A 24,872-nucleotide genomic window follows, 5' to 3' on the forward strand; every position below is an offset into this window, starting at 1 on the left:
ATACCATCAGCATAATGTTGTCACCTGGAAACACCCCTTCTAGCTCTGCCCTCTTCACTACACTACTCTGGCATAACCTCATATTCAAAATTCAAAAACAGACTTTATGAAAGAAGGAGAATAATAAACAGGACATGGCACCAGTCGGCATCAAACTGGTGGTCAGTGATGGTTGGGAGGTACAATCAACCAGGTAAAAGTAGGAAGAGCAACATAGAAACAAACAAAATCCAAAACAGCTGCCAATTCGAGATGGTGAAGACTTTAACGTACTGTACATATTCGTAATGAGGCAGTTCGTCAATGTAGTAAGTTTCAAATGGCTACAAAAAACTGATTTCTAGTGAATTTTTCCAAAGTTGAGCTCTATAGTGCCATCTTGTGGTTTAATAAATCAGAAAGAGATGGATGAAACTTATGCCATGTATCCTTCATCTTGAATTCATTGGCTTTCTGAGGGCATGTGTTTAAGTGCAGCCTTTCTGCAACCTCTGACGATACTTGTGAATACATGCTTTTATGAGGCCCCTGTGCTGGGGGCATCGAATTCAGCATCAAATAAAGATAATAATTAAATGGGCACATTCAGGCACACCCACACGCACAATAAAGCAGGCAACATATATTTAACTGAATATTAGAGAAAAGCATCCATCACTACAGACAGTGGCTTCAGAAAGTGTTCAGACCCATTCACTTTTTGCACAAATTTTAAAAAATCTTGAAAATGCATTAAACTGAAATCTCTCATTTATAGAAGTATTCAGAACCTTAATTCAGTACTAATTGTAGCCCCTTTGACCGCAATTACAGCTTTGAGCGTTCTTGGGTTAGTCTCTACAAGCTTTGTACGTCTGGATATCGGCAGTTTATCCAGTTTTATTCTTTGAGGCAGACCCTCTCAAACTCTGTCAGATTGGATGGGAAGCTCTCTGTTAGAGTGACTGTTGGGCTATTAGTCCCTGACCAAGGCCCTTATTGCCCGGTTACTCAGTTTGGTTGGACGGTGAACTCCTGCTTCCAAACTTCTTCCATTTCAGAATTATTGAGGCCACTGTGCTACTTGGAACATTCAAAGGTTTCAAAATGGTTTTATACCCTTGCCCTGATCTACGTCTCACCACAATTTACTAGAGTGTTCCTTGGACTTCATGGATTGGTTTTTGTCCTGACATGCAGTGTGAATAGTGGGACACACAAGTGTGTGCCTTTCTAAAATAGGTGGTCTCCAATCAAGTTCTAGACACATCACAATGATCATTAAAGCAAACAGGATGCACCTGACCACAATTTGGAGAGCCACAGCAAAGGGTCTGAATACTGAGATTTTTCACAAATTAGCTAAAATGTCTAAAAACATGTTTTCTTGATGGGTTATTCAGTGTTATTTTGCAAAAATGGTAATTGCCTCCATTTAAAATTAAATCTACAACTGAAAGTGTGCAAAATCTGAATACTTTCTGAAGCCACTGTATAATATGAAATGTCAGTATTTGTCCACTTTCCTTTGTGCAGCCTACTTTGGTCTTCTATCCTTTTTTTTTTATTTTTTATTTTTTTAAGTAGAGCTGGGTCCTGTGTCAATGTGTTAATGACGTTATGTTGAAACCGTCTGCAAAGGTGACTAAAATTCAAACAAACTACCCTAACATCTAGCTGCCTTGCAGATTTCTTGACCATCTAAAATGCATCTAAAATGGCTAAAGGAGATATTTCTGATGAGATGAGAAAAAAGATAATTCAAGGAAGGAAAATAAATTAAATGAAGGGAGTTTCCAAAAGTGGAGTAGAAGATTATTCCAAGACAGAGAAATTAGGCCTCCTCACAACCGCGCAAGAACTGGTAGATCACCATCACAAAGACAGTACTCAAAGATGTTATCAAGTCATCAAAAGCAAGCTTCACTAGCCTGATCTAAAGAAATCCACAGGTGTTTCTGTCAATCCTTCCACTGTGATAAGACAACTTAATGCTATGGGTCTGAAAGGATGTGTAACTGTCAAAAAGCCATGACTGCGAAATTAACAAAATAGAAATATTCAGCTATAGAGGCTACAGACAAAAACACTTATACAGTACAGTCTGGTATAAGGTCATAGTGCAGACTCATCTTTAATTTGAGGGTATTTCTATCCATATTGAGTGATCCGTGTACAGTCGCCTTCATTATTGGGGACCAAAAGTATTTGGACAGTTGGCTTCTCAGATGTTTCTGATTGACAGTCAATGAAGCCATTATGAGGCCGAGAAAAAAATAAAATAAATAATAATAATTGTGCATATCGATACACATGGTGCGCCCCTCCACCAGGTAGCATATCCCATAATTCTTTGTGATTAAACTTAGGCTTCTTACTACTGTTAAATTAATGGCGGTCCTCTAAAATGGGGGAACTATGTATAAAAAGGGATGTTCCAACATGGTTTACCCAATATGGATCCAATTACTCTCAAATTAAAGGTGACAATTTGAATCTCATATTCATTGTTTCACTTAAAATCCAATGTTCTGGAGTACAGAGCCAGAAGAAAAGAAATCGTACCACTGTCCAAATACTTTCGGACTGCACTGTACATGCCTACTATTATGTCCAAACAAGACGGCAGTCCAGTGTGTAAATGAGGGCACTGTACCTGGTTTGTGGTTTCAGTGATGGCCACCAGAAGCTTCTCCACAGCGGCTTGGAGGCGTGAGCTGATGTTCATGAGATACTCCTCGTTCTCTAGCTGAGGCTCTGCCCCAGTGTGCAGGCTGCTCATCAGGCCTTCGTCCGTCTCGGTCTCCCCTGACCACACGCTCACGTCATCGCCCGCCGCACTGCTGCCATGGCAACTATCTGACAATGCATCTGCAAACAACAACACCAACAGAGCACCGTCAGTAGCCGTTTACAGCGTTAAGCACGATGTTACACAGCCACGCCAGAGACTGCAAGGGTGATAATACTTATAATTCAAGAAAACACTGTGAAGGCACAACAAAATATTCCACATTTCACTGCCGCATTAGCACGCAGAAAGAACAATTGCTGAATAATTTGTATGTTGCTTTGTGCATCTGCTGAATAAAATGTCATGTAATAACCCTCAACCAAAAGTTAACTCTGCACACGGCATCAGTAACGCATCAACCCAGCACACCACACATCTGATGTACGAGTAGCAATAAGCAGGTCACTGACCTGATGCTTATATTTTTGTATGAAAATGCAGTACTTTCCAAGAATATTTAATACAATACATAAACATATTGGGCTCTATTTTACACTTAGTGCAAAGTAGTGGTAACCCAAAGGCAAGTGTCTTTGCTAGTTTCAGACTGACGCGGTTGTCATTTGAGTCCACTGCCTACATTGTTTACACGGCAAATTACGCTGAACCCATGTGAGCAGGTTGGTCTTAAGATCAGGTATGGTCAGGTGCATTGTTTGCATACAGTCATTTAGACGCAGCCAAAAGAGTTTGTGTTAAGACTAATGAAATCCAGGCGTTAAGTCATGTGGTAGTTGTTTCAGTTATTTTAATGGCAAATGGCTGAAGCTAAAGATAGTGCCACCATTCATCTTCAGAATAAAGAATGCTGTCTGAAGAGTGTGTACAGGGTATTGGACTGTTCTTCTAGAATGAAACTTCAAGTTCTTTGAGGACGGAAGCAGGCACTCACAGCCTTTAGGTAAATGTTTAGCGATGTTTACGTTTGTTGATAGTTGAGGCTATGGAAGGTGTGCGACTTCACCCACTCTCAAATTTGTTTAGCGGTGTGTATCTTGGCAGCATCATCTTGGAAAGCGGGGACATCACGAGGGAACATAGGATGCAACTGGCTTAATAGTCCTTGGCCTTGATCCAAAGCCTCATGAGATGGCATTCCAGGTCCACCACTATGTTTAACAGTTGCCAGACATTACCGATAATAATAATACATTGTATTTGTGAAATGCTTTTCCCATGCTCAAACTGTTGTGCAGTACAAAAAATTGCAAATACAGGACAACATTGCAAGGATAAAAAAAAAAAAGAGCAAGCAATAAAAACAATATTTACAAGGAAATATACCCCTAATAACCAGAGAAAGAACAGTGTGCTCTAGCTTTCCTTTGGCTTTATTACCGTTATTTAGAACATAGTGCAGTATATTCCATTTCCATATGGGCAGGGCAATGTTGCCATCTGTTGATACTCTTTTGCATTCTCCCATTAAATGGTAAATGGACTGCATTTATAAAGTGCTTTTATCCAAAGCGTTTTACAATTTGAGCCTCTCTTTCATACACACTCACAGGCAGCAATGATCTTGTTGGGCTTTTGGGGTTAGGCGGGGGATTGAACAGGCAACCCTGCGACAACCAGACAACCGCTCTTAACTACTGAGATAATGTCACTCCCATAAACACTGCAAATGAAGCCAGCGGTCCCTCCAATATTTTAACCCACTCTATATAATACTGATATAATATTTATTATCGTATACAAATATCAAAAGACAAATATGTGTTGTAAGACCTGTCTTACTGGTTTCCTCAAAGAAGCTGTATTAATTTTACTATATCAATAAATTGAACACAAACAAAACTTTTGCCACTATGGGCAAAATAAAGATACTTTGGTTACCATGTAATCTTTCTACTCAGATGTAATCTTTTTTTTATCTCAGAGACACCTGCACCTGGCTTGAGGAGGGGGAGGGGTATAAAATAAAACCTTGCTTCGTTTTCCATATTTTTTACAAAATGGAGGAGGCATGAGAATCACAGTAGGGATTACACCGCACCCACCTCCACCTGGCCCAGCAGAATGGGAGCTGTAGTGTTTGAAGGTATCTGCTGCACCCCCCTGCCAGGCAGGCCTCTGCTCAGGCTGCTTCCCGGTGGAAGGGTCCAGAAGGCCCTCCATGTAGTGGCCTATGGTCTCCTCAGCGGCAGCCGTGGTCTTCAGAACATCACTCAACACCTGACGCAGGCTCTGGTTCGCCTGACGGAGCAGGTTCCTGTCGAGCCAGAGCAGATGATAACCCACTGTGCTACTCCATCTCCTTTATTACGGTCAAAATGCCGACTTAAAGCTGAATTTTACCAGTATTTCTGTATAATGTACTTCTTCTCTATAGTATGAATGCGACAGTATAAATGGGGGGCAATGTGCGCCAGGTCAAACGGTAAAATCCAGCGTCAAATAAAAGGTATTTATCATAAATAGACAAACAGTGTTAATGTAAATGTAATGTAAGTGTAAATGTTGACTGTTCATTACATCTAGGATTGTGGTTTTCACTGTCGCTGATTTACATTCAGGTGAAAGCTTTTGTTTCAAGCCAATCCAGTGACTGTGTAAACCACATTCCTGAATACCAAGAACAGTCAACCGTGAGAGGAAAGTCTTTCAACTCCTGTAGAGGAGAAAACATCTTAATTATATTCTAAGCATTCAAGAACTATTCCTTTCTCCAAAATTTATTCAGCAGTGCATGATACTCCCGAGACACACCCTGGACTTGATGCAAAGGCAAATATGAGCACATTAATGCAAATCAGCATCTACTAATGCCTTGCCCGGGGGAGAGAGAACAGAAAGTGAGATATTGGAGCCCGAGTTTCTATTTTTGAAATGCAAATAACAAAAATGTTTTAAACAGGAACCAAATGAGATAAATTCTTGGTATGCCATTTCATTCATGTTTTTTTATCCGGTGGAGGTTCGTCTAATCTCGCTGCTTGGCTATCAGTTGTACAGCCTGTTCTTAAAACGAAATGCATTAGTCTGATTTAAAGCAAGCTACGACTTGACTTGTACTCTCTTGCCTGCTTTCTGGCAAAGCTAGCCATACACACAGCTGAGAACTGAGCAGATCATCTCTGCCGTGGTGCTGTAATGACAATGCAAAGCAAAAAGAAGCAGTGTAGCAAACCGCTAGCTCTGCGTGCCAGTCAAATCATTACAGCTAACATGGGTCTCAGCTACACCTGAACATGTAGACATGCTTACCTTTTTAAACAACAATATGTCATCCAAATTTGGTTACTATATGACGTGTACATGAAGTACAGAAGGTATTAATGTTCATGATTGTTTTTTTTGATAAATATTTGTTGATTTATAGTGCGGCTTTCTAAACATTCAAAACATTCAATTTTTCCTAAATGTGCCTAAGAGCGCAGCGCAGTTACTGTACTTCTATATTTAGTAAGATACTCTGTGGAAACTCGATGCTTGTCTCAAAATTGCAAAAAAGCACCAGGATGACCCCCAAGCCTTTTGAGATAATATTCTATGGTCAGATGAGGAATGTGGAACTTTTTGTACAATACGGTTCCCATTATGTCTGACGTAAGGCAAATACAGCATATCGTGGTTAAGGTACATGACTGGGACCTGCAAGGTTGCTGGTTCGATCCCCGGTGTAGCCACACTAAGATCCGCACAGCTGTTGGACCCTTGAGCAAGGCCCTTAACTCCACATTGCTCCAGGGAAGGATTGTCTCCTGCTTAATCTAATTTTACAATAAAAGCATCTACAAAAATACATGTAATGTCATGTAATGCTAAAGGTGGTGAAATCGTTATGAAATTGTTATTAAGTTTAAGAGGGCAATTTTTCACAGGGGTGATATAGGGAATTTTGTATAAAAACAAAAATGAAATAATACTTTTTAAAAAGCATTTAGTGTTTCCTCAGTTTCCCTTTGTAAAATATTGCAGTTCTGAAACCACTCAGTGTGACAAATATGCAATAATAGAGGAAACCATGAAGGGAGCCCATACTTTTTCACGACACAAACACAATGGACCGGCTTTTGCAAGCGTAATGATTCTGAAGCATGACACGAGATACAATGAATTAAGTTAAATGTGTTTTGAACACAAGACGTAACATGCCCATACTATCCGATATTCAGTCTACCTAGATTCATCTGAGGAAAAAAAGACTTCAAGACGCTTATTCTCCCACAAACCTCTCATTTGTAATAACATCAGGAGAAATGTCTGACTGCCTTGTGCCTGGAGGCAGGCTTCCTGAGGTGACCTCTTTCCCTTGGGATCCCTTGCTACCGTCCACTTCTTCATTCTTCAACAAAGGCAAGAGAGAGACAACAGATAGAAGTCCTGTCATTCTATCCACAACTTTTTGAACATCATGCCCTCAAAGCAAGTTTGTGAGCAACAGTGGCAGCAGTTCAACTTCATTGGAAAACTGTGCCTTTAAGTATAAATATATTTATATAAGACGAGCAACGCGCATTGCCAGGCAAACAGAAACATTGCGCTCATTGTGGAGCTATGGCAACCGGCACGCTGGAAAATAACCACAGTGGAAATAACTCCCCCTTGTGTCGACTGCAACACAGACAACATTAATCCTGTAATATAGTAATGAGCAGGCAGGAAATATGCGCAATTATATGCGCCCACCGATGTTTTCATCTCAGGACAGAACTCCTGTTAAACTGTCAGGGGACTTGTTCAGTCTGTGTGCTGCTGCAATGCTTGAATGCACGACTACCTCTTTACCACCTTCAACCCCAAATACTATACAACTATACTTCAGTCCCGCTGCATTGACACATAACCCACAAAGATAAGTCCTGTTGACGGGTTTTGTAAAAAATGTATCATGCAGTGTAACATTTTACTTTAGGTGGGGCTAATGTAGAAATGTATAAAGCCTTTAAATGCATTTCCATGCATGATATGAAGGGTGAAACCAGTTTCCCTAAATTTACAATGGAAAATAATAAATTGTATTCTAATCTGGAGATTAGATTAGATTGCAAGTGTCTATTGTTCTTAAGGCATAGTAAATGCATGTAATTACTAAAATTATATGTCTGTAAACATAAAATAGTTTTGCATTTTGTATTGCATTTAATATGAATTAATGTTTAATGTGTTATTTCTGTGTAACAACATCTTCAAAGGCCTGCTCTTCTCTGCAATGTACAGCCAAATACATTTCACGATTTGTATTTGGAAAATGAACAGTGCGAAACATTCAGAAACATTCAGAAACTGGACCTTAACCCTTAATCATTTCTTTGTTAAATGTTTTGAGACCTTACTTCATGTAACGGAGACAGTAAAATACATTGCACACATCGCACTGCTCAGTCCTTACCTCAGTGTGTAGTGTGTTCACCCTTGTCAGTTTGGGTAATACCCTGAGGCCAGACTCCTCATTCTCTCCACAGGGCAGGCCCTGGTTGTCTGGAGAAGCTTCATTCAGCTGTGACTGCACTCTGAGGGAAAGGACCTCTGCGGACCTTTCCAGTTTGTTCTCCAGCCCTGCTGTGAAGCTCTGCTCCATCTGGTCCACCCCGTGCCCTGGCCCCTGAACCCCACGCCGCACTGCGCCTGCTGCCCCCAGCTCGTCCGCCCGCGTCTGCGTGGGCGGGATCGTCTCCCTCGCTTGTGTGGCGATCCTCGTCTGTTCTGTCTGTTGAGCAAACTCAACGGACATCTGCACTATCACCTGAAAACAGCATCATATGACGCATCTTTAACATCTTTAAAGGAAACATTCTGAGAGTATTAATTGTACTGCAGTTCATGCATTCACAACACAATTATCCAAGTATACTATTTGAAATGTATACACATATTGATGTCACTGTATCCTTAATACTTCTGCAAAGAAAATGCATCATCCTGCCACAATCAGAGTAATACAGGAAAAATGATCTCACTCATGTCTCCATTGAATGGCATAATTTCTTAAATGTCAGAACAGGAACATTTAGAAGGCCGTGAACAATATTCATAAATGATGTGTGGCACAAACAATAACTATTTAAGACAGTGGTGCCTGCAGCAATCCGCTTCATTCTGCCCTGTGGGAATGAGCTTTTATGTTAGGTTTGTGTTCCATACTGATTCAAGTAAAACAATTGCAGTTATGGTAGAAGTAGGTATATTTTAGGGTCAACCTGCTATTTTTCAGAGTTCCCACGTGACCTGACGTGATGACACTGCTAAATGTTAACACCTCTGAGGGCAGGGTTAGGGACTTTCTTAAAAACTTAAGTCACTGAATGTTTTGTGGGTGTTTTAGATACAAAAACCAGGAAGAGAATGTTGATCATAAAATTAATTAAATTATTTTAAAGCCCTACCCAGATATTCTCTTTTCTAGTGTAGTTCCAACTGGGGAGTGCCAGGGCCACTGTTAACTTAAAATAACCCAAAACACACAGTAGACAACCAGCCATATGCACTAAAGAGCTTTTCTACTAAAAGCTGAAATATTTCTGCCCCCACCACCTGTCTTCTACTGACCTCATCCCTGGATTAATGATCTGAATAACTGTAAAATAGTCCACAAAATAATGATCCCAGCTGCGATCAAATAAAGTTTCCAACTCGTTGGCTAACTAATTAGTGAGGCAGCTATCGAGTGCAAGCTAGATCACCGACAAGAGTTTGCAAACGAGCAAGCAAATTATTTCAGTTCACGAACATAACCGAAGAATCATGAGGTTGAACAGTTGTCAAAATAATCCAAAAACTATAATCTCAGCAAACCTAGTCAGCTAATTTACTTAATAAATTAACCACAGGAAACAAGGCAGTCTCTCTGTCACACACAAAGTAAAGTCCAGCAGCATCCAAAGCAAATAGTTCTGATTGCAAGGGAAAAGAGAGGCTTGCATTCCTATTGGCTGCATGCAACAAAGGCAATATTGCGTACAACTTTTGAAATGAATAGAAACTCAGAACCGGCTTTTGAACTTTTGAACAGAACGGCAATTTGAAACAGAATTTGAAACAACGGCATCCACCCCCGGACTCCACCCCCAAGAACCCCCCCATTTCCAGCCCTGAACAACACGCACTATATTACAAACACAGTAACAGACAGCATGCATGCTCTTTATAATTATGAAACTAAGTTTGTAGAATATTAGCAGATATAGTGTTTCACTTTTGACCGGGAAGAAAGGTCCACGGGAAGCACACCTTTGCGATACGGGAGAAGCATACCTTAGCGATTTCCTCCTCTACCCTCTCCTGGTGCTGCCTCTCCAGGGTCTGGATCAGTTCGACCGCCCCATGCGCTTCGACGGACCATGCTCCTCCATTAATGCTGTCAGGGCGATGCTCGGTGGAGGGAGAGGCCTGCTGCTCTAACGCTTGTGACTCCCTGCTGTGACGGTCTGTGAGTTGTTCCAGCTCTGCATGGCGCTGGGGAAACATTCAGTATTGTTTTGCTGCCTATCGGTAGTCATGCAGAAAACTAATTCTCCTCTCCTCTAAGACTTTCTAATACACCTTATTTCCCACAGAGCGGGCCCATGCAATGAAAAGGTATCTACTCTACTTCGCACTCCCTGCGCAAACAGCAAAATGCAGGCTCACCATACTCCAAGACAAAGATTTGCAATGAGCACAATAAAATCAACCAAATCACTCATGCAGAGAGAATTGGTCTTTCATGCAGTTTAATACCATGACCACACTTATGTTATGTAATCTAGCCTAGTTTATTCCATCATCAAATCCATTGTAACATGGTCGCTTCATCTCTGCATCAATGCAAGGACCTGGGGCAAAGTTCTAGCCATGACCTGCATTCATCTGCACTGAGGGCTCATTGAGTCACTGCGTTTAAATGAGTAGGCATTTAAAAAGAACAAACAATATGAAGTGCTGCGAAAGACTATTTTAAATGAAAATAATCAAGAAAAAAACAAAAAAAAACAAACCTTATATTCCTCACTTTCCTCCTCTTTGGGGACAGAGAGCTGTGGTTCTCTTGAAAAGCTGAAAAGAATGAATTTGAGATAAAATTCTTGGTTTCACGCAGAGAAGCATTTTGCAGACACACAGACACAGCACTTCCGGGATTTTCACCATTGTTTGTTTGGATTTATCAAATCATAAGAGTAACAGATGCATGCATGTATTACTCCGATGAATGGCATAGCAAAAGTCATAGGGCTAGATGAACCCCGATTCTGATTTTGTTAAATTGGCCTATACGTGCAAGAAACAAAATTGATTCAAGATCGATTATAATTTGTACCTTGCTGAGAAATAAGGGAAATCACTTGCCAGTGGATTTACGATACACCAGAGATCAATAACTCCAGTGCTGCTGGCCCATGCTCACAATGCTATTCCCTTCCTTTCGTGTAGTCCAACCCAGTATAGCTTATGGTCCCAGACCGCATTAAAGTTCATGCCTTATTATAATTTGTAAATCTATCAAGGCTACTTACTTTATACACTATTACTGAACAATGTAACACATGTGCCCCCCTTTGTTTTTGTTTTATGGGGATAAAGCAATACAATTATCAAATTTACTGGCAAGATATTTAATATCTTCGGACTAGAGATGAACCACAAGCATGAATGCCACATCAACTCTTTTCCATAAAGAATTTCTACTATACACACCTGCTTGTGCCACAAAAAAAAGACTATCGGGCCCTGTGACAAGCATAAATGATTAAAGTTCCATCTCAGCAAACCAAGCATTGAACTGCACTATAGGACAATGAATGGTTGCAGAGCTCGACTCTTAGAAGAAAGGGTGTGTGGGCGAAGACCTGTCCCACAACATACCCCTCCCCCATACAATACATGCACAGACAAAAATGCAATGGTAGAAAAATGAAAGAAAAGTACGAGGCCTGCCACCGTACAGGCAGTTGCGGTACCTGAGCAGGGCCCGAGACGTAGTGAGGCCCTGCAGTCTCTGCTTAAGCTGTGTGAGCTCAGCCGTGTAGCGCTCCTCCGTATACTTGGCCTCCTGCTGGTAGTAGGCCTGCAGGCGCTTGACCTCTTGGCTGTGCTGCTCCTCCAGTTGGGTCTGCTGCTCCTGGAAGTAAGCCTTCATCTCCTCCGAGTTCCAAGAGCTCCCGCTCAGGCCTGGAGGTCGCGCCGGGACAGACCGGCACACAAGGGAAAATAATTCCCAAGTTAGGAAAGGTCATCTTCCCGCTCCATCTCCAGGAACACGGAGAGTAATGGGTGCTCATGTCACATTGTCACAGAAGCAAAAGAACATGTGAAAGAACATGCACTGAAGTAAAAAGAGCTGGTCCGGGTTTTACTCAGTCCAGTTATCCAGCTAACTCCGTAATCCTGCTTCGTGACTCAAGCCACTGAACTCAAGCCACTGAACAAAGTAACCACAGCAAGAATTTGAAGAAGGCAAGCCTGCCGAAAGACAAAGTGATCTTCGGCAGAACAGAACGAGATTTAAAAATCAGTGGAGGAGCTTTTAAGAAGAGTGATGCAGCACATTATCTTCCAGTAGCGCTTATTACTTTTCCTGATATGAGGCTTTGGTCTCTTCATATCTTTTACTGATTTACGTCACAACAAGGGCGACACAGTTCATATTTCAAAGGCTACATGAGATTTGCAGTGTACAATTCCATTGTAATTACCCTCTCCCAAGGCAGATGTCACGAAAACAATCTTACATATAGCCACTTTAAATGCAGCAGACACCCAGCAATTTAAATTCAAACAGGCACATGAGGAGGGAGCGCGAGTCTGTGGACAGGCCAGGTACTTCATCCGGTAATAATCTGACTAGTGCTACTTTAATCAGCATAATGACAGAACACATATTATCACCATATTACCCTGGCAACAGTATATAAACCATTTGTGTCCTCAAAGCAGTATGCAGGCTATGCTACACATCTCCTGGTTAAATATTTCTATATCATATGCTGCTCAATGAATCATTGTCCATCGCCCAATGAATCAATGAATGGGGGGGGGGGCACTACTCGGGATCAGTCTCCATTAGTTTGTTCATTTGTTCTTGCGTGCGTTTGTGCGTGCGTTCATTTGTGCATTCATCACACAGTAACCGATATCTTATTTGGATATTATATCTCCCCTTCCTTACACGCCGGCCTGTGAATGTTGTTTGCACTGTATTGCTCAAATTGGTCAAAATTGGTAAATGAATTAGACAGCATGTCCAAAGCGACTTGCATTGTACTTATTACCGTCTGCTAAATGACAGTAATGGGCTGTGTGGGCTGTGAAATAAATTGCTACAGTAGGTAGCACTGTAGGCAAGGTTCTGCAATCTCCTACGTGGCAATTGTCAACAGCACACCTACCAATCAAATACTAGTGGTACACCTACCAACAAATCAGTTGTCAAGTAGGCTAATTGTACTCCAACCAATTAAATCAGAGGTGGCACAGTGCACTGGTGGGGCACAACATGTTTCCTATTTTAATGTTTTTTTTGTTGCACTGCATAAATCCAGAAACAAGACAATCAAACATTTTCTAGCATTGGCCATTTTAACCCATTTACCTGTGAAAAAACATGGATCCTACGTTCTTAGGGTAGCAAAGTACGGCATAATAACATTTTATAAAGTGTATAGAGCACTGACTACGCAAAATGCATAAACACAAGATCAAGTGTTCTTACAACCAGCAAGAAAAAAACGACATCAAATTAGGTACTACAGTGAATATCAATTGAATGTGCGCTACCGGACAATGAATCTAAAACAGTGCATTCGCATGACGTTCAAACAGAAGCACGGAGAAAGAGCACAGAGGCAACAACAGCATGAATGATGGATCAAAAAACAGCACCAGGCCTGTGATGTGGCTCTCCGCTTTTCATCTCTCACCTGAATGTCGGCCTTTCAAGCCCTGCAGCTCCCGTCTGTGCTTCTCGCATAGCTGCTGCAGCTCGCGTGCGTGCGAGGAGCGCAGATCCTGCTCCTGCCTGCGCAGACAGGCCTCCCTCTCCGCCTGCAGACTCTCCTTCTGCAGCTCCAGCTGCGCGGCGCAGATCTGCGACAGGCTGATGCGCAGAGCCTCAAACTGCAGCTGAAACTCCTCCTGAGCCAAGGACAAAACATAAACATTTAAAAATCACTTTTGAGTTAATCTACAGTGCAGTCCGTATGTATTTGGACAGTGGTACGGTTTCTGTTCTTTTGGCTCTGTTCTCCAATGTTGGACTCAAAATGAAAGGATGGATATCAGGTTAAAGTGCAGGAGTACAGCAGTTGTACCACTGTCCAAATACTTAAGGACTGCAGTGTATATGATGAAAAAAAACGGTCATTTAAACCCATATAGGCTTATGGCTGAACTGCAAGCCAGAGAGAATCCAGTATTGCATCAACAGTAACCTGGACTTTGACACTCTAACAGTCCTTGCCTGAACTACATTTGCCCGACTTGGCAAGTTGTTCTACCAACTGACAATACAATAAAAATAAAAAATAAAAATAAAAATATATATATATATGCAGGTACCCTTGGGTCAGTCTGTATGGGTGATACTGACACTTTAAGAACAAGGAAGTGTTCCTCTGACTAAGACTACTTCATCCCACATGAAACCTTTTGTACTCCCAGTGCGGTGCTAGCTGACCACAAGAAACAGCAGCAAAACAAACAGTGAAAGAGTCACCTACAGACTACCAGAGGAGACAAGACAACATCACCACCCCTACAGCAAAAAAACCCTGGCTTGTCTGCGTCGTGGAGGGAAAATCTCCTCAATTCACAATTCCACAACTGTGTGCTCCAACAGTGGCTACCAGAGACAACAACGAGCATGGAAGGATCTCAGTAAGTAAACAGTACAGGCAATAGCTACCGTTTAGCCTGTGTATTTACATTTGTCTGTTTACTGATCAGCTAAATGAATTCTATTGGCTTGGTAAGTACATGAATTGGCTAGCCACAAATACGTAGAGCTAACTCCATTTCAACATGAGGACCACAGTAATGCCAATGAAAGCAATTGGCCAAATCTTAGGCTTACCAAAATCAACAGCTTAGAACATAATTAAGAAGAAAGAGAGCACTGGTGAGCTTACTAATCGCAAAGGGACTGGCAGGCCAAAGAAGACCACCACATCTGATAACAGAAGAATCATCTCCATAATAAAGAAAAATACCCAAACACCTGTCTGACAGATCAGAAACTCTTCAGGAGTCAGGTGTGGATTTGTCAATGACCACTGTCTGCAGGAGACTTCATGAACAGAAATACAGAGGCTGCACTCCAAGATGCAAACCACTGGCGAGCCGATGAACAGGCTACAGTTTGCCAAGTAGTACTTAAGAGTTGAACCCAAATGAGCATGCCTTTCATACGTCGAAGAGACAACGTAAGGGGACTAGCCCCCAGAAGAAGCATGGGCTAAAGATGGCTGCAATACAGTCCTGGCAGAGCATCACCAGAGAAGACACCCAGCAACTGGTGATATCCATGAATCTTTAATTTGCATAACATTGCTGTGTCCCAAACATTACGGTGCCCTGAAATTGGGGGACTATGTATAAACAATTCTGTAATTTCTACATGGTGAAACATGGTAAAATTGGACAATGTGCACTTTAGCTACATGTGATCTTTTTATTACAAATCTCGAATTGTGAAATAAATAAACATTAAATAACATTATGGAGGTCACTGCAAATATATCTGCATTAGCGTTGCTCAGTCTGAAGAATAGTCTGGACTAGAGATAACTCTTCAACGCCTTACAAACAATCAAACAATCTTAATGTAGGCAGTAGCTGGTGACTAACTACCTATGAATTACTTGTAACGCTTATTAGTTGAGGAGCAATACTCCTTTGTAGCTAAACTAGGTTGTTCAGCCATGCCAATACTACATCACACATATTTCTAAACACAGCCAACATGCTGAGGTTGTCTTCCCCCTTTGTTCAGACAAGGGACACAAGCATGCAGACACACACAATCTCCACTACCTTCCCATAGTCTTTCACAGTTAGTCTGCATGTGGTCTGTATTTTTGTTTGTTTGTATGTTTGATAAATTCTATTATTAAGAATCAAAATAGTAAATCCAAGAACTCCATCCTTTAGGTTATCTATTAAGTAGTTGATGTATTTACATTTGACCATAAATATTGGTCATTATTAATAGAAGTTATAATTACCTATACAAAGTTAGATATTTAAGATTATAGTCATCAATAACTACTGATTGTATTTGTTTTGGTTATACCGTTACTCGAAGATAATTTATAAATAAATTTAGAGTTTAGAAAGGACTGTTTTCACTTCAGACAAACACAGATGGTTACAGAAAGAGATGGGGTGACAATACAGATACTGCCTTTTGTGGAGAATCCACCTGGGGACTGTAGCCACCCTATAGACTGGGGCATGCAGCCTCTCCAAAATCTAGCACATTTACCAAGGCTAGGAAAGAGGCAGTGTTCAACTGTATTAAGGTCAGGGGTGTCTAATCATATCTGAAGAGAACCAGGTCTTTGCTTCAGCCAAGCACGACAACATTTCATTCAACTCATTAACTAATCATAGTCTTCAATCAAGAGCTTGATAGGGAGAATCAGGTGCTGGACCAGAACAAAAACCTGTATCCACAAAGGCTCTTTTCAGTTCATTGGGCATGCCAGATTAGGACAGTGTGTCAAATAATGATGTCTGAAAATTACATGGTATTATACTGTAAAATCAAATAGAGTGAGTGAGTTAATAATATAACTCAACTCAGCTGAGTAGATGTCTGCCCGATGATACAAAGCCTTATCCAAGTGTGATCTACACCACACAAGTGGTTACGACAAAATGGCTTCTCTAACATCGAAAGGTTTATTTTCAAATGATTTTTACAGAAGTTCAATCAGTCCAGGGATTCAAAATAAAAAGACAGTCAGCCTTCATATTCCTAGCTGAAGCATCAGGTTAAAAAGATAAATGTTCAAATGGCATCTAATAACCAAGCCAGGTCCTTCAGGTGCATGCTGGAGAGATGCGTTCTCGATCACTACAATTAAATGTTTTTTTTCAGCTTTTCTCACATTAAGTGCCGCCAATAGCCTTCAACTCATAGAAATGCACAAGACAAATTGTCCCTGAGATAATTTGCTGAAGTTTGAGATCTAAAATGCATTTCCTGTCACCCAAGAGACATCAACATGCAACAGGGGAAAACACTACAGACTGCCAGCCACTGAAATCATAACATGCTAAATGTGTAATTTAGAAAGATAAAAAATATTATTGTACAAGCTCTCTCAACCACAGTTTTTGTTTCAATTTTACAGCCCTGATTCACAGAATATAAAAGCGCGATGAGTCTTCACAGAAAGAAAAGGCAAGGTAATTTAATTTCGCAGCAGGGATGTTTAAGAGACTACAGCAGCTGTCTGCACAAAGGGGGGCTGAAACGGGAGACTGCCTACCTGTCGGAGAGTGACAGATTGCTGTGACGCTCTCTTTTCTTCAGACTGTGGTGTATGCAGCATTCTCAGCCTCTCCATCAAAGCCTGGATTTCCTGCTCCGCTGCAGCCAAATCTAGCGCTTTCCGCTCTGGGTCCGTACGAAGGGTTTCTCCCACCGGGGCCCTCTGCTGCAGCGAGCGCCCGTCCTCCTGCAGACCTGAGGCAGAGGACTCCACCAAACGCCTCTGCCCGTGAACCTGAGCCTGATCATTCACAGCCCGCGTTTCAAGTGCCTGGGTAACACGCCGCTGCTGCTGCTGCTGCTGAGTGCGGTCGTGCTCTCCCTCGGCGATCTGCGGCGCAGACGCCCTCGCGTCCAACGATTCAATCTGCCGGCTACGATCCCGGATCAAGCCACTCGGAGCGCCGCCGCGGGCCAGGACTGCGGACAGCTGAGCGCTCGCTCGTTCCGTGCTCAGCGTTCCCATGACTACTTCCCGCCGCCCGTCTCGCTCCTCGTTCGAAGCGCCGATCGACTGCACATCCTCCATCGCCCGTTCCGCTCGATTGTCTTTCAGCACCAGTTGCTCAGAAACTTCAGACGGCGCACCGCTATCAGTGCGAAGAGCGTCAAGTGTCTCAGGGCGCTCCATTGTGTTTTTTTCAATTAATTTACTGCCGTCGATGAAATCCTCCTCCATTTTGTCTGCCTCACCATTATCCCTCTGTAGTTTGCGGGGCTGCGCTTTGCACTCCTGCAGCTTCTGAATTTGTGACTGCAGGTCACTCAGTTTCACTTCATAGTCCGCCGTTACCTTGAGAATCTCTTCTTCCAGTTCTCTTTTAATCTGAAGAAGGCATGCAAATTCTTCCTTTAGCTCCTTATAATTCACCTCAATGTTTTTCTCAAACAAAGTATTCTGCTGTATTTTAATTTTATCCTCCCCTATTTGCTGCTTGCACAATTGCTCCTTTTCTACAGTCTGGGCCTTTATATTCCCCTGTGTCCTCGAGCCGACGTTTTGTTCAAGCATTCTCTTTCCGTCTTCTTTGATGGCTTTATTGCTTTCTTTAAGATTGATCTTTTCAGACTGAAGCTTCAAAGCTTTCTTTCTCTGCTTGCCAGTCTTTGCTACCACTTTAGTCTTTCTTGATAAGTCTGTATCCTTTTCTTTTTCTTCTTGGCCAACTCCCTCCAACTCTACCTGTTGTACCTCTGGCTGCGTGGATGACTCCACCAAGTTGGCACTCTCCACAGGCTGATTCAGACGTTCCTCCAGCACTTTGATTTTATTTAACAGCGCCACATTTTCAGTGGCCAAACTCTCTTTTTCACACTCCATCGCCCTAAGCTGCTCTTGAAGACTGGTCTGCAGGTTGTGAATGGCATGTTTCTGCTTGAGGGTCATCTCATCTTTGAGGTTCTCGAGGTGCAGAGCACTCTCCTTCTGCAAGACCTCCCTGAGGTTGGTGAGCTCCTCTTCGTGACTGAAGAGCATTTGCGTCCTCACCCTCTCCAGCTCAGCTTCCTGGGACTCCGCCATCATGCTCAGCACTGCATCCTTTTCACGCTCCAGCATTTCTAACTTGATCTTGTAGTTGGTGACTTCGGATTCGTGCTTGGACTCCAAATCCCTGTTGGCTTCTTCTATAGCTGCCAGCTGGGCCTCCAGGTGGCCGATGGTGCATTGTAGTCTCTGAACCTCACCCTGCTTCTGCTTCTGCTCCTGCTCCTGGTTGTTTACACTCTGGGAGATTATTTCTGCTTTCCTAACAGAATGAAGCTCCTGCTTCAGGTTCTCCACCTGACCCAGGAGATTCTGCTTCTCCTCAGATTCAAGCAACAGCTCGTGGTGCACCTTCTTCTTCAGTGATTGGACCTCTTCTACGTTCTGCTGAAGTTCAGCAATTTTCGCATTCAGTGCATTTATCTGACCTAAGTTTGTGGAGGACTGAGCTCGCAACATCTCAAGTTCAGATTTATCCTGTTCCCTCAGTCTATCCATCTCGGACGAATGCTGCATTTGGAGCTCCTGTTTCATCTGGACGATCTGCTGTCCATACATCTCGTCCAGCTCCGCTCTCAGTCGATCCATCTTCCGCTCCATCTCCACCTCCAACTTGTGCATTGTGTCACTTTCCGACTGGCTGCCTTTGTGACTACGTTTCTGAAGGTCCTCCACAGCGCCCATCAGCTGCCGTATTTCACTCGATGACATTAGTTCCCTCTCCTTTGAACTAGATAATTCACTTTGACAATGTTCCAACTCTTTGGTTTGCTCAGTAATCTGCTCTAGGTATTCATTCAATGATTTCTGCGACACCTCCAGATCATGTTTTACTGTCAGCAAGCTTTCATGATCAGCTATAATTCTCTTTTGTTCTGCAATCACTGCATCCTTTTCATTTAATCTTTGTAAAAGGTTTTCTTCTTGTGTTCTTACCAACTGCAAAAACAACAAAAATGCACAATAAGTTTTGAAAGTGTTGAGTCTTCAATAACATTATTAGAAATAATAAACATTGAAGAATGCAATGATATCATAATCTCACAATCTCACAATTCTCTGCCCACAGAATATGAACACAGAAAACCCAGTAGGTCCTGACTACTTACCATTTCAGATTGGTTGAGGGTATATTGAAGCTGACTGATTTGTAACTGCTGCTCATCCATCTTTTCCAAGTAGACCTTGGCCTGGGTCTCTCTCTGCTCAACCTGTTGCTGGATGCTGGTGATCTGCACCCGGGCCTGGAGGAGGTCTGCTGCGGTACTGCTGTGGCTACTGTTCCTCAGGTTTTCACCCGCCTGAAGCTGTGGAACAACAAAAACATACCTCATGTTGGAATTCAAACAACTTCAGATCCTGCAGCTACATGACGAGACTGAAGACTGCAGGTGATAAAATATTTAGTATGAACTTTGGACATCATCAGACCCAGACCTCAATCATAGACATGAACTGTACACACAGATTAATATATTATCACTCAGGCAGTGATTCAAAATGAATAAAATAGCAATTCATTTGCAATCAGAAAGGCTGACTGTTTGTCACAGAAACTGGCTGAAATCACTGAGCAGTCACAGCAAAGTTGTTAAAAATCACAGAAAACCATTTTTTCCTGCTTGTCTGTATCCCCTAGTACAGACAGGCAGACATTCCTCTGGCCAGCAACAGCACCCCCATTCATTTTCAATGTGAGGCTACTGCCCACATCCATAAGGCAAGTAGAGATAGTCGGTTGGCAAGACCACAGGACTATAGAAGAACAGTAGGACTGGCTGGTACACCCCACAAATAATTATCAAATGCAATAATGGGGATCACCACCAAGTGGTACATTCTCAGAAAACCTCAGCTTTGCAGATCTCTTTTACTGAAAACATATGCTTGGAATTGCACATCATATTTGAAGATAACTGTTATTTTCCAGATACCTGCTGGAACTGGATCTGCAGTTTCTGACTCCGATCCGTCATTTCCTGGAACTCCCTCATGATGTCGTCCTTCTCTTTGCGAGCCTGCTGCAGGTTGGTGGTGAGCTGAGTTATTATGCCATCGCGCTGGTTTACCGCCGCCTCGAAGTTCTGCAGCTGAGGACAGAAGACGCCATTCACAAAGTCACATTTCAGACTTCCTGATATTGAGGATTTAAAACTCTAATACAGATCAACAGTCAAACTTTCTTTTTTGCCCTTTTCTCTCAATTTGGAAAGCCCAATAATTTGGAAGCTTGGACTCATTGAAGAGAATGACCTCCTCTAACTTACCCAGATATCTGTAACCATCTTGTAAACACTATCTGAGCATACACAGCTTAAGTTGAATGCATACTGATCTTTTTTGATGGCAAGAGAATAGGGCACACAAGAAAGTGAATGACCACTTTGTGGCGAAAAAAGCAAACTCTCTGGTGTCATTTGAATCTCTTTTTCCCCCTGACTCCCCCATAATTCAAAGAGAACTTGCGCTGCTATTACCACTTGTGCGGAGTTGACAATTTGTCAACTGCCATGGTTATCTGCGTCAGCAATATGGCCGTGGTAGTAGATATGATGTCAGGCAAAAGCAATCCATGTTCTGCGTTTATTGCCTTTAGCAACATTTAGCATCATACGCAACATTTACATTTCGGAAAACATTAACACTTTCACAATTTCACATTTGTATTTCACAGTGCAGTATAGAGGGTACCTCTGTGCTGAAGGCAGTCCTTATCTCCTCCAGCTCTTTGGTCTGCTCCTCCATGGCCTGTTGTTTTGCTGCCAGTTCATCATCCATCATTTCAATCCTTGTTCGCAAGCCCTTGGCTTCATGCTCAGAGTGAGATGCAGGAACACGCAGGTCTTCCTCCTATCAATTCAAATACAATTAGAAGCCCTTACATTGCTTCTAACAGCAGATGCATACGGACACAGTTTCACCTAAACCATGCCTCATCCCAAAAGGAATTGCCTGTGACAGTTTAGTTGTACAATCTCAGACCCTCGACTCTGTCCACTCCACCCCCTCTTCAACTAACTTGGCCAAAATAATTTACAACTTTGAAATGTCAGGCAGCTCTTTATCCAGCTGTGAGCATTGTGATTCTCATTAAATAAGCAGTACTGCAGACGCATGTCTCCAAATTAGAAATTCCTCACGCTTGGAGCTCAGAGCTGCATAACATGTAGTAAACACCGTGCAGAACAATAAAAATGACAATACACAGAAAAAATAATACTCATTTGTATTCTCTGTATACCATGGCCATTTAATTTACCTGTAATATACAATACTGTAACTATTACAACAAGACTGAGATGGCCTAGCTGACCATTTCAGCACGTGTTTTATGGAGTTGCAAAATAAAGAGCTTTGGTGCCCATGCCAATTCTTCAAAGACAATTAATTCCACAACCCTGAGAAAACCATGGGCAATGAACAAGTCCCTCCAGTTCACACTTTCTACACTAGGCCAGAAGGCCATAACCAGCCACAGAATTGGCATTTCACATGAAGGAAACCCTATTAACAAAATGAACCATAGCTTTTTTCCATTTTTACTAAAAACAATATTGATTACATTTCGTTCTCAGTGTCACAGTTATACAAAATTGTCATTGGGATTTTTAAGCTACAGTCTGACAAATGAGGCCACAACACTGTTCATATGGTCCAGTTGCCATACCTCTGATGTGCAGTCTTCAGCTGTTGTGGACACCTCACTTTCAGGCTGAAACAGAAAAGGGTATTTGTTTATTATCCACATGAATACTATTAATACAAGTTATTTTTATTCAATTCAGGGTGAAAATGTGCTTCTATCGTATACTTTGGTAGGAATTAATGTGAGTAATTATTCATGCATAAATCAAGTGCCATTTCACAAAGATTTCAACAGTGGACAGTGACCATGGTGAAGCAATAAGCCAAGCCAAGGAATAGACCGGCCTGTATTCAATCAACAATTGTCCTTAACTGATTTAAAAATGTTACTGTACAGTCTGAACAAACAGAGATAAAGCCACACATGGTTCCAAGGCATTCGGAAGGTTCATACAGCTAATGTACCTGAAATTTAGTGGACAAATTGATCATTGCACTTGTACTTCTAGTTCCCAACTGCCTTTAAAAAGCCTTGACATGCACCCTGTCTCTCACAGACCACATTCAGAATCGGCTGTTTAGGATGGTGCCAACTTGTCTCGTTTTATGCTACTTTCTTTATAGTTTGAAATGGCCCTTATGCAATGGACATATCTACAGTTTCTAATAAGGCAGACCAGCCTACTAAGGTTACACAGATTTTAATAAGCTCCAGCTCTTTAACTTTTTTTTCTGATAACAGCTAAATGCATACATAAACTTTTCACTCTAGTTTTGTTCTGTAACCTAAATGCCCAAAAGAAAATGCAGCTCATAAGATGTACATTTAAGTGCATCGGGGCCTGTTGTTGTCCTTCTTACAAGACGCAATATCAGCTATTGACATACAGAACCGAACACCGTTTAAATGCATCTTCAAGTTATGCAGTGAGTAACATAACAGTGAGTCATGGGATAGAAATTCCGGGCAATTTCCATGTCAATGTGTTGACATGGGATGGGGTGAGCTTAAAGAAATGTACAACAACAGACCCAGGCACACACTTAAATGCACTGCACATCTAATGACCAATGATCTTTCAGAAGCTCAGCATGCAACCCAAGTCAGAATTGCCACTGCGTATCGCAAGTTATAACGTGCAAATGGCAGATACACATACACTTTGTGTTTTTGTACTTTCTAGAGAAATGCTCTGTTCATCATAACAAATAAAATCATTTCTGATTGGTTAGTTGGTTAAAACAAGACTGACCAAGATCTACGCACACCAACGGCGATTGGCTGCCATGCAAGGCGCCGACCAGCTTGTCAGGAGCATTTGGGGGTTAGGTGTCTTGCTCAGGGACACTTCGACACAGCCCGGGCGGGGGATCGAACCGGCAACCCTCCGACTGCCAGACAACTGCTCTTACTGCCTGAGCCATGTCGCCCCATATATAATATAGCATATCCTGTGCAACAGCATTTGCATGGGACTTAACAATAAATTTTGTCAGTCAGTCTAAAACAATTTTGCTTTCAAGCAATATATGACCTCAAAGCTAAAGGCTACAGAAGTAATCTCGAAACACCTCAATTAAAACACAAGAAATAAAGGTTTACTTCAAAATAAATTCTGGAATAGGTCAATTTTCACCCAAAGGTAGAAATGCATAATAAATTGCAATCACATAAATACATGTTGGTTGATTAAAAGAAGAATATAAATGAAACAAATTGCCCAGACTACATTCGGCAATGTTAATGGTAAAAGTAATCAATTTTCGTCCATCAGTTCATTCTGCAATGCCGTTTATGGGATTTTGTTCTAACTATTATATAGCCATTATTGTATTTATACGCATTGTGGTCATGGGTGGAAGGGGGGAAGCTTTCATCTTCTCAAATTCAGAAATGTAGCTAATGGCAACTGCATAATTCTCAATAATCTATTATATATTTGACAATTGTTTTCTCCTTTTTAATTTGTTTGTACTCATGCTCTTTGATAAAACAAAAGTGCATTGCTTACCTGCTCATCCTACATTTCTAAGAAATGAATAATAAACAGACACACACCCATGTTCAAAGGAATACATTTAAATGTTTTACTTTATGTTTCAATCGGTGCAAAATAATAGTTAATAAAAGTCTAGTTAAACAGTACCCTCTTTCTCAAGCATGTAAATGGAAGCTGTGTTATTGGGAAGAAAGGGTAATCCAGGTCATATACTGCTGCATTCAGAGGGGGCAGTACTTACTATGAACATAATTTAAAATGTATTACATTTAAAAGCATTTAAAACCAATAAGGTTGATTGATAGAATTTGAGGTTATATACTATCATTTTATTCTATTCCGTGGTGTTATTATGATTGGTTTTATTCAGATTTAAAATTGAGCTACACTGCAGAGCATTTCATGAGTGAAATCAGTTCAATTGTGGGGTGCAAATAATACCCTTAAGCTAATATGCTAGTTAGCCTAGCACATTGTGATGAGATGAACTGACCAACAGCAACTTATTAGGGATGGCAAACATTCTGCCTGCAATGTAATCACAAACGTGAAACAAAATTGATGTCTGGGCTCACTTTTAACAGGCAATTTAACAAAGAAATATCGACAATT

At 41.6% G+C, this 24,872-nt stretch overlaps 1 protein-coding gene across 5 annotated transcripts in view; it reads right to left on the reverse strand.

The window, feature by feature from the left end:
• The window catches only part of akap9 (A kinase (PRKA) anchor protein 9), a 64,804-nt gene that overhangs the window by 35,691 nt on the left and 4,241 nt on the right, over positions 1 to 24,872 (reverse strand). For all 5 annotated transcript variants that reach the window (XM_061254091.1, XM_061254089.1, XM_061254092.1 and 2 more), the window contains 13 exons: positions 22,343 to 22,387; positions 21,367 to 21,525; positions 20,610 to 20,765; positions 19,785 to 19,982; positions 17,188 to 19,614; positions 13,615 to 13,828; positions 11,656 to 11,866; positions 10,696 to 10,753; positions 9,974 to 10,174; positions 8,112 to 8,465; positions 6,952 to 7,064; positions 4,777 to 4,988; positions 2,636 to 2,850 (listed from right to left, as the gene is read on the reverse strand). In XM_061254091.1, the coding sequence (XP_061110075.1) occupies positions 2,636 to 2,850; positions 4,777 to 4,988; positions 6,952 to 7,064; positions 8,112 to 8,465; positions 9,974 to 10,174; positions 10,696 to 10,753; positions 11,656 to 11,866; positions 13,615 to 13,828; positions 17,188 to 19,614; positions 19,785 to 19,982; positions 20,610 to 20,765; positions 21,367 to 21,525; positions 22,343 to 22,387 (4,563 nt within the window). The remainder of the gene's footprint in view (positions 1 to 2,635; positions 2,851 to 4,776; positions 4,989 to 6,951; positions 7,065 to 8,111; positions 8,466 to 9,973; positions 10,175 to 10,695; positions 10,754 to 11,655; positions 11,867 to 13,614; positions 13,829 to 17,187; positions 19,615 to 19,784; positions 19,983 to 20,609; positions 20,766 to 21,366; positions 21,526 to 22,342; positions 22,388 to 24,872) is intronic.

The sequence above is a fragment of the Conger conger genome, chromosome 9, assembly GCF_963514075.1.
Source record: "Conger conger chromosome 9, fConCon1.1, whole genome shotgun sequence".
NCBI classification, from domain to species: Eukaryota; Metazoa; Chordata; class Actinopteri; order Anguilliformes; family Congridae; genus Conger; species Conger conger.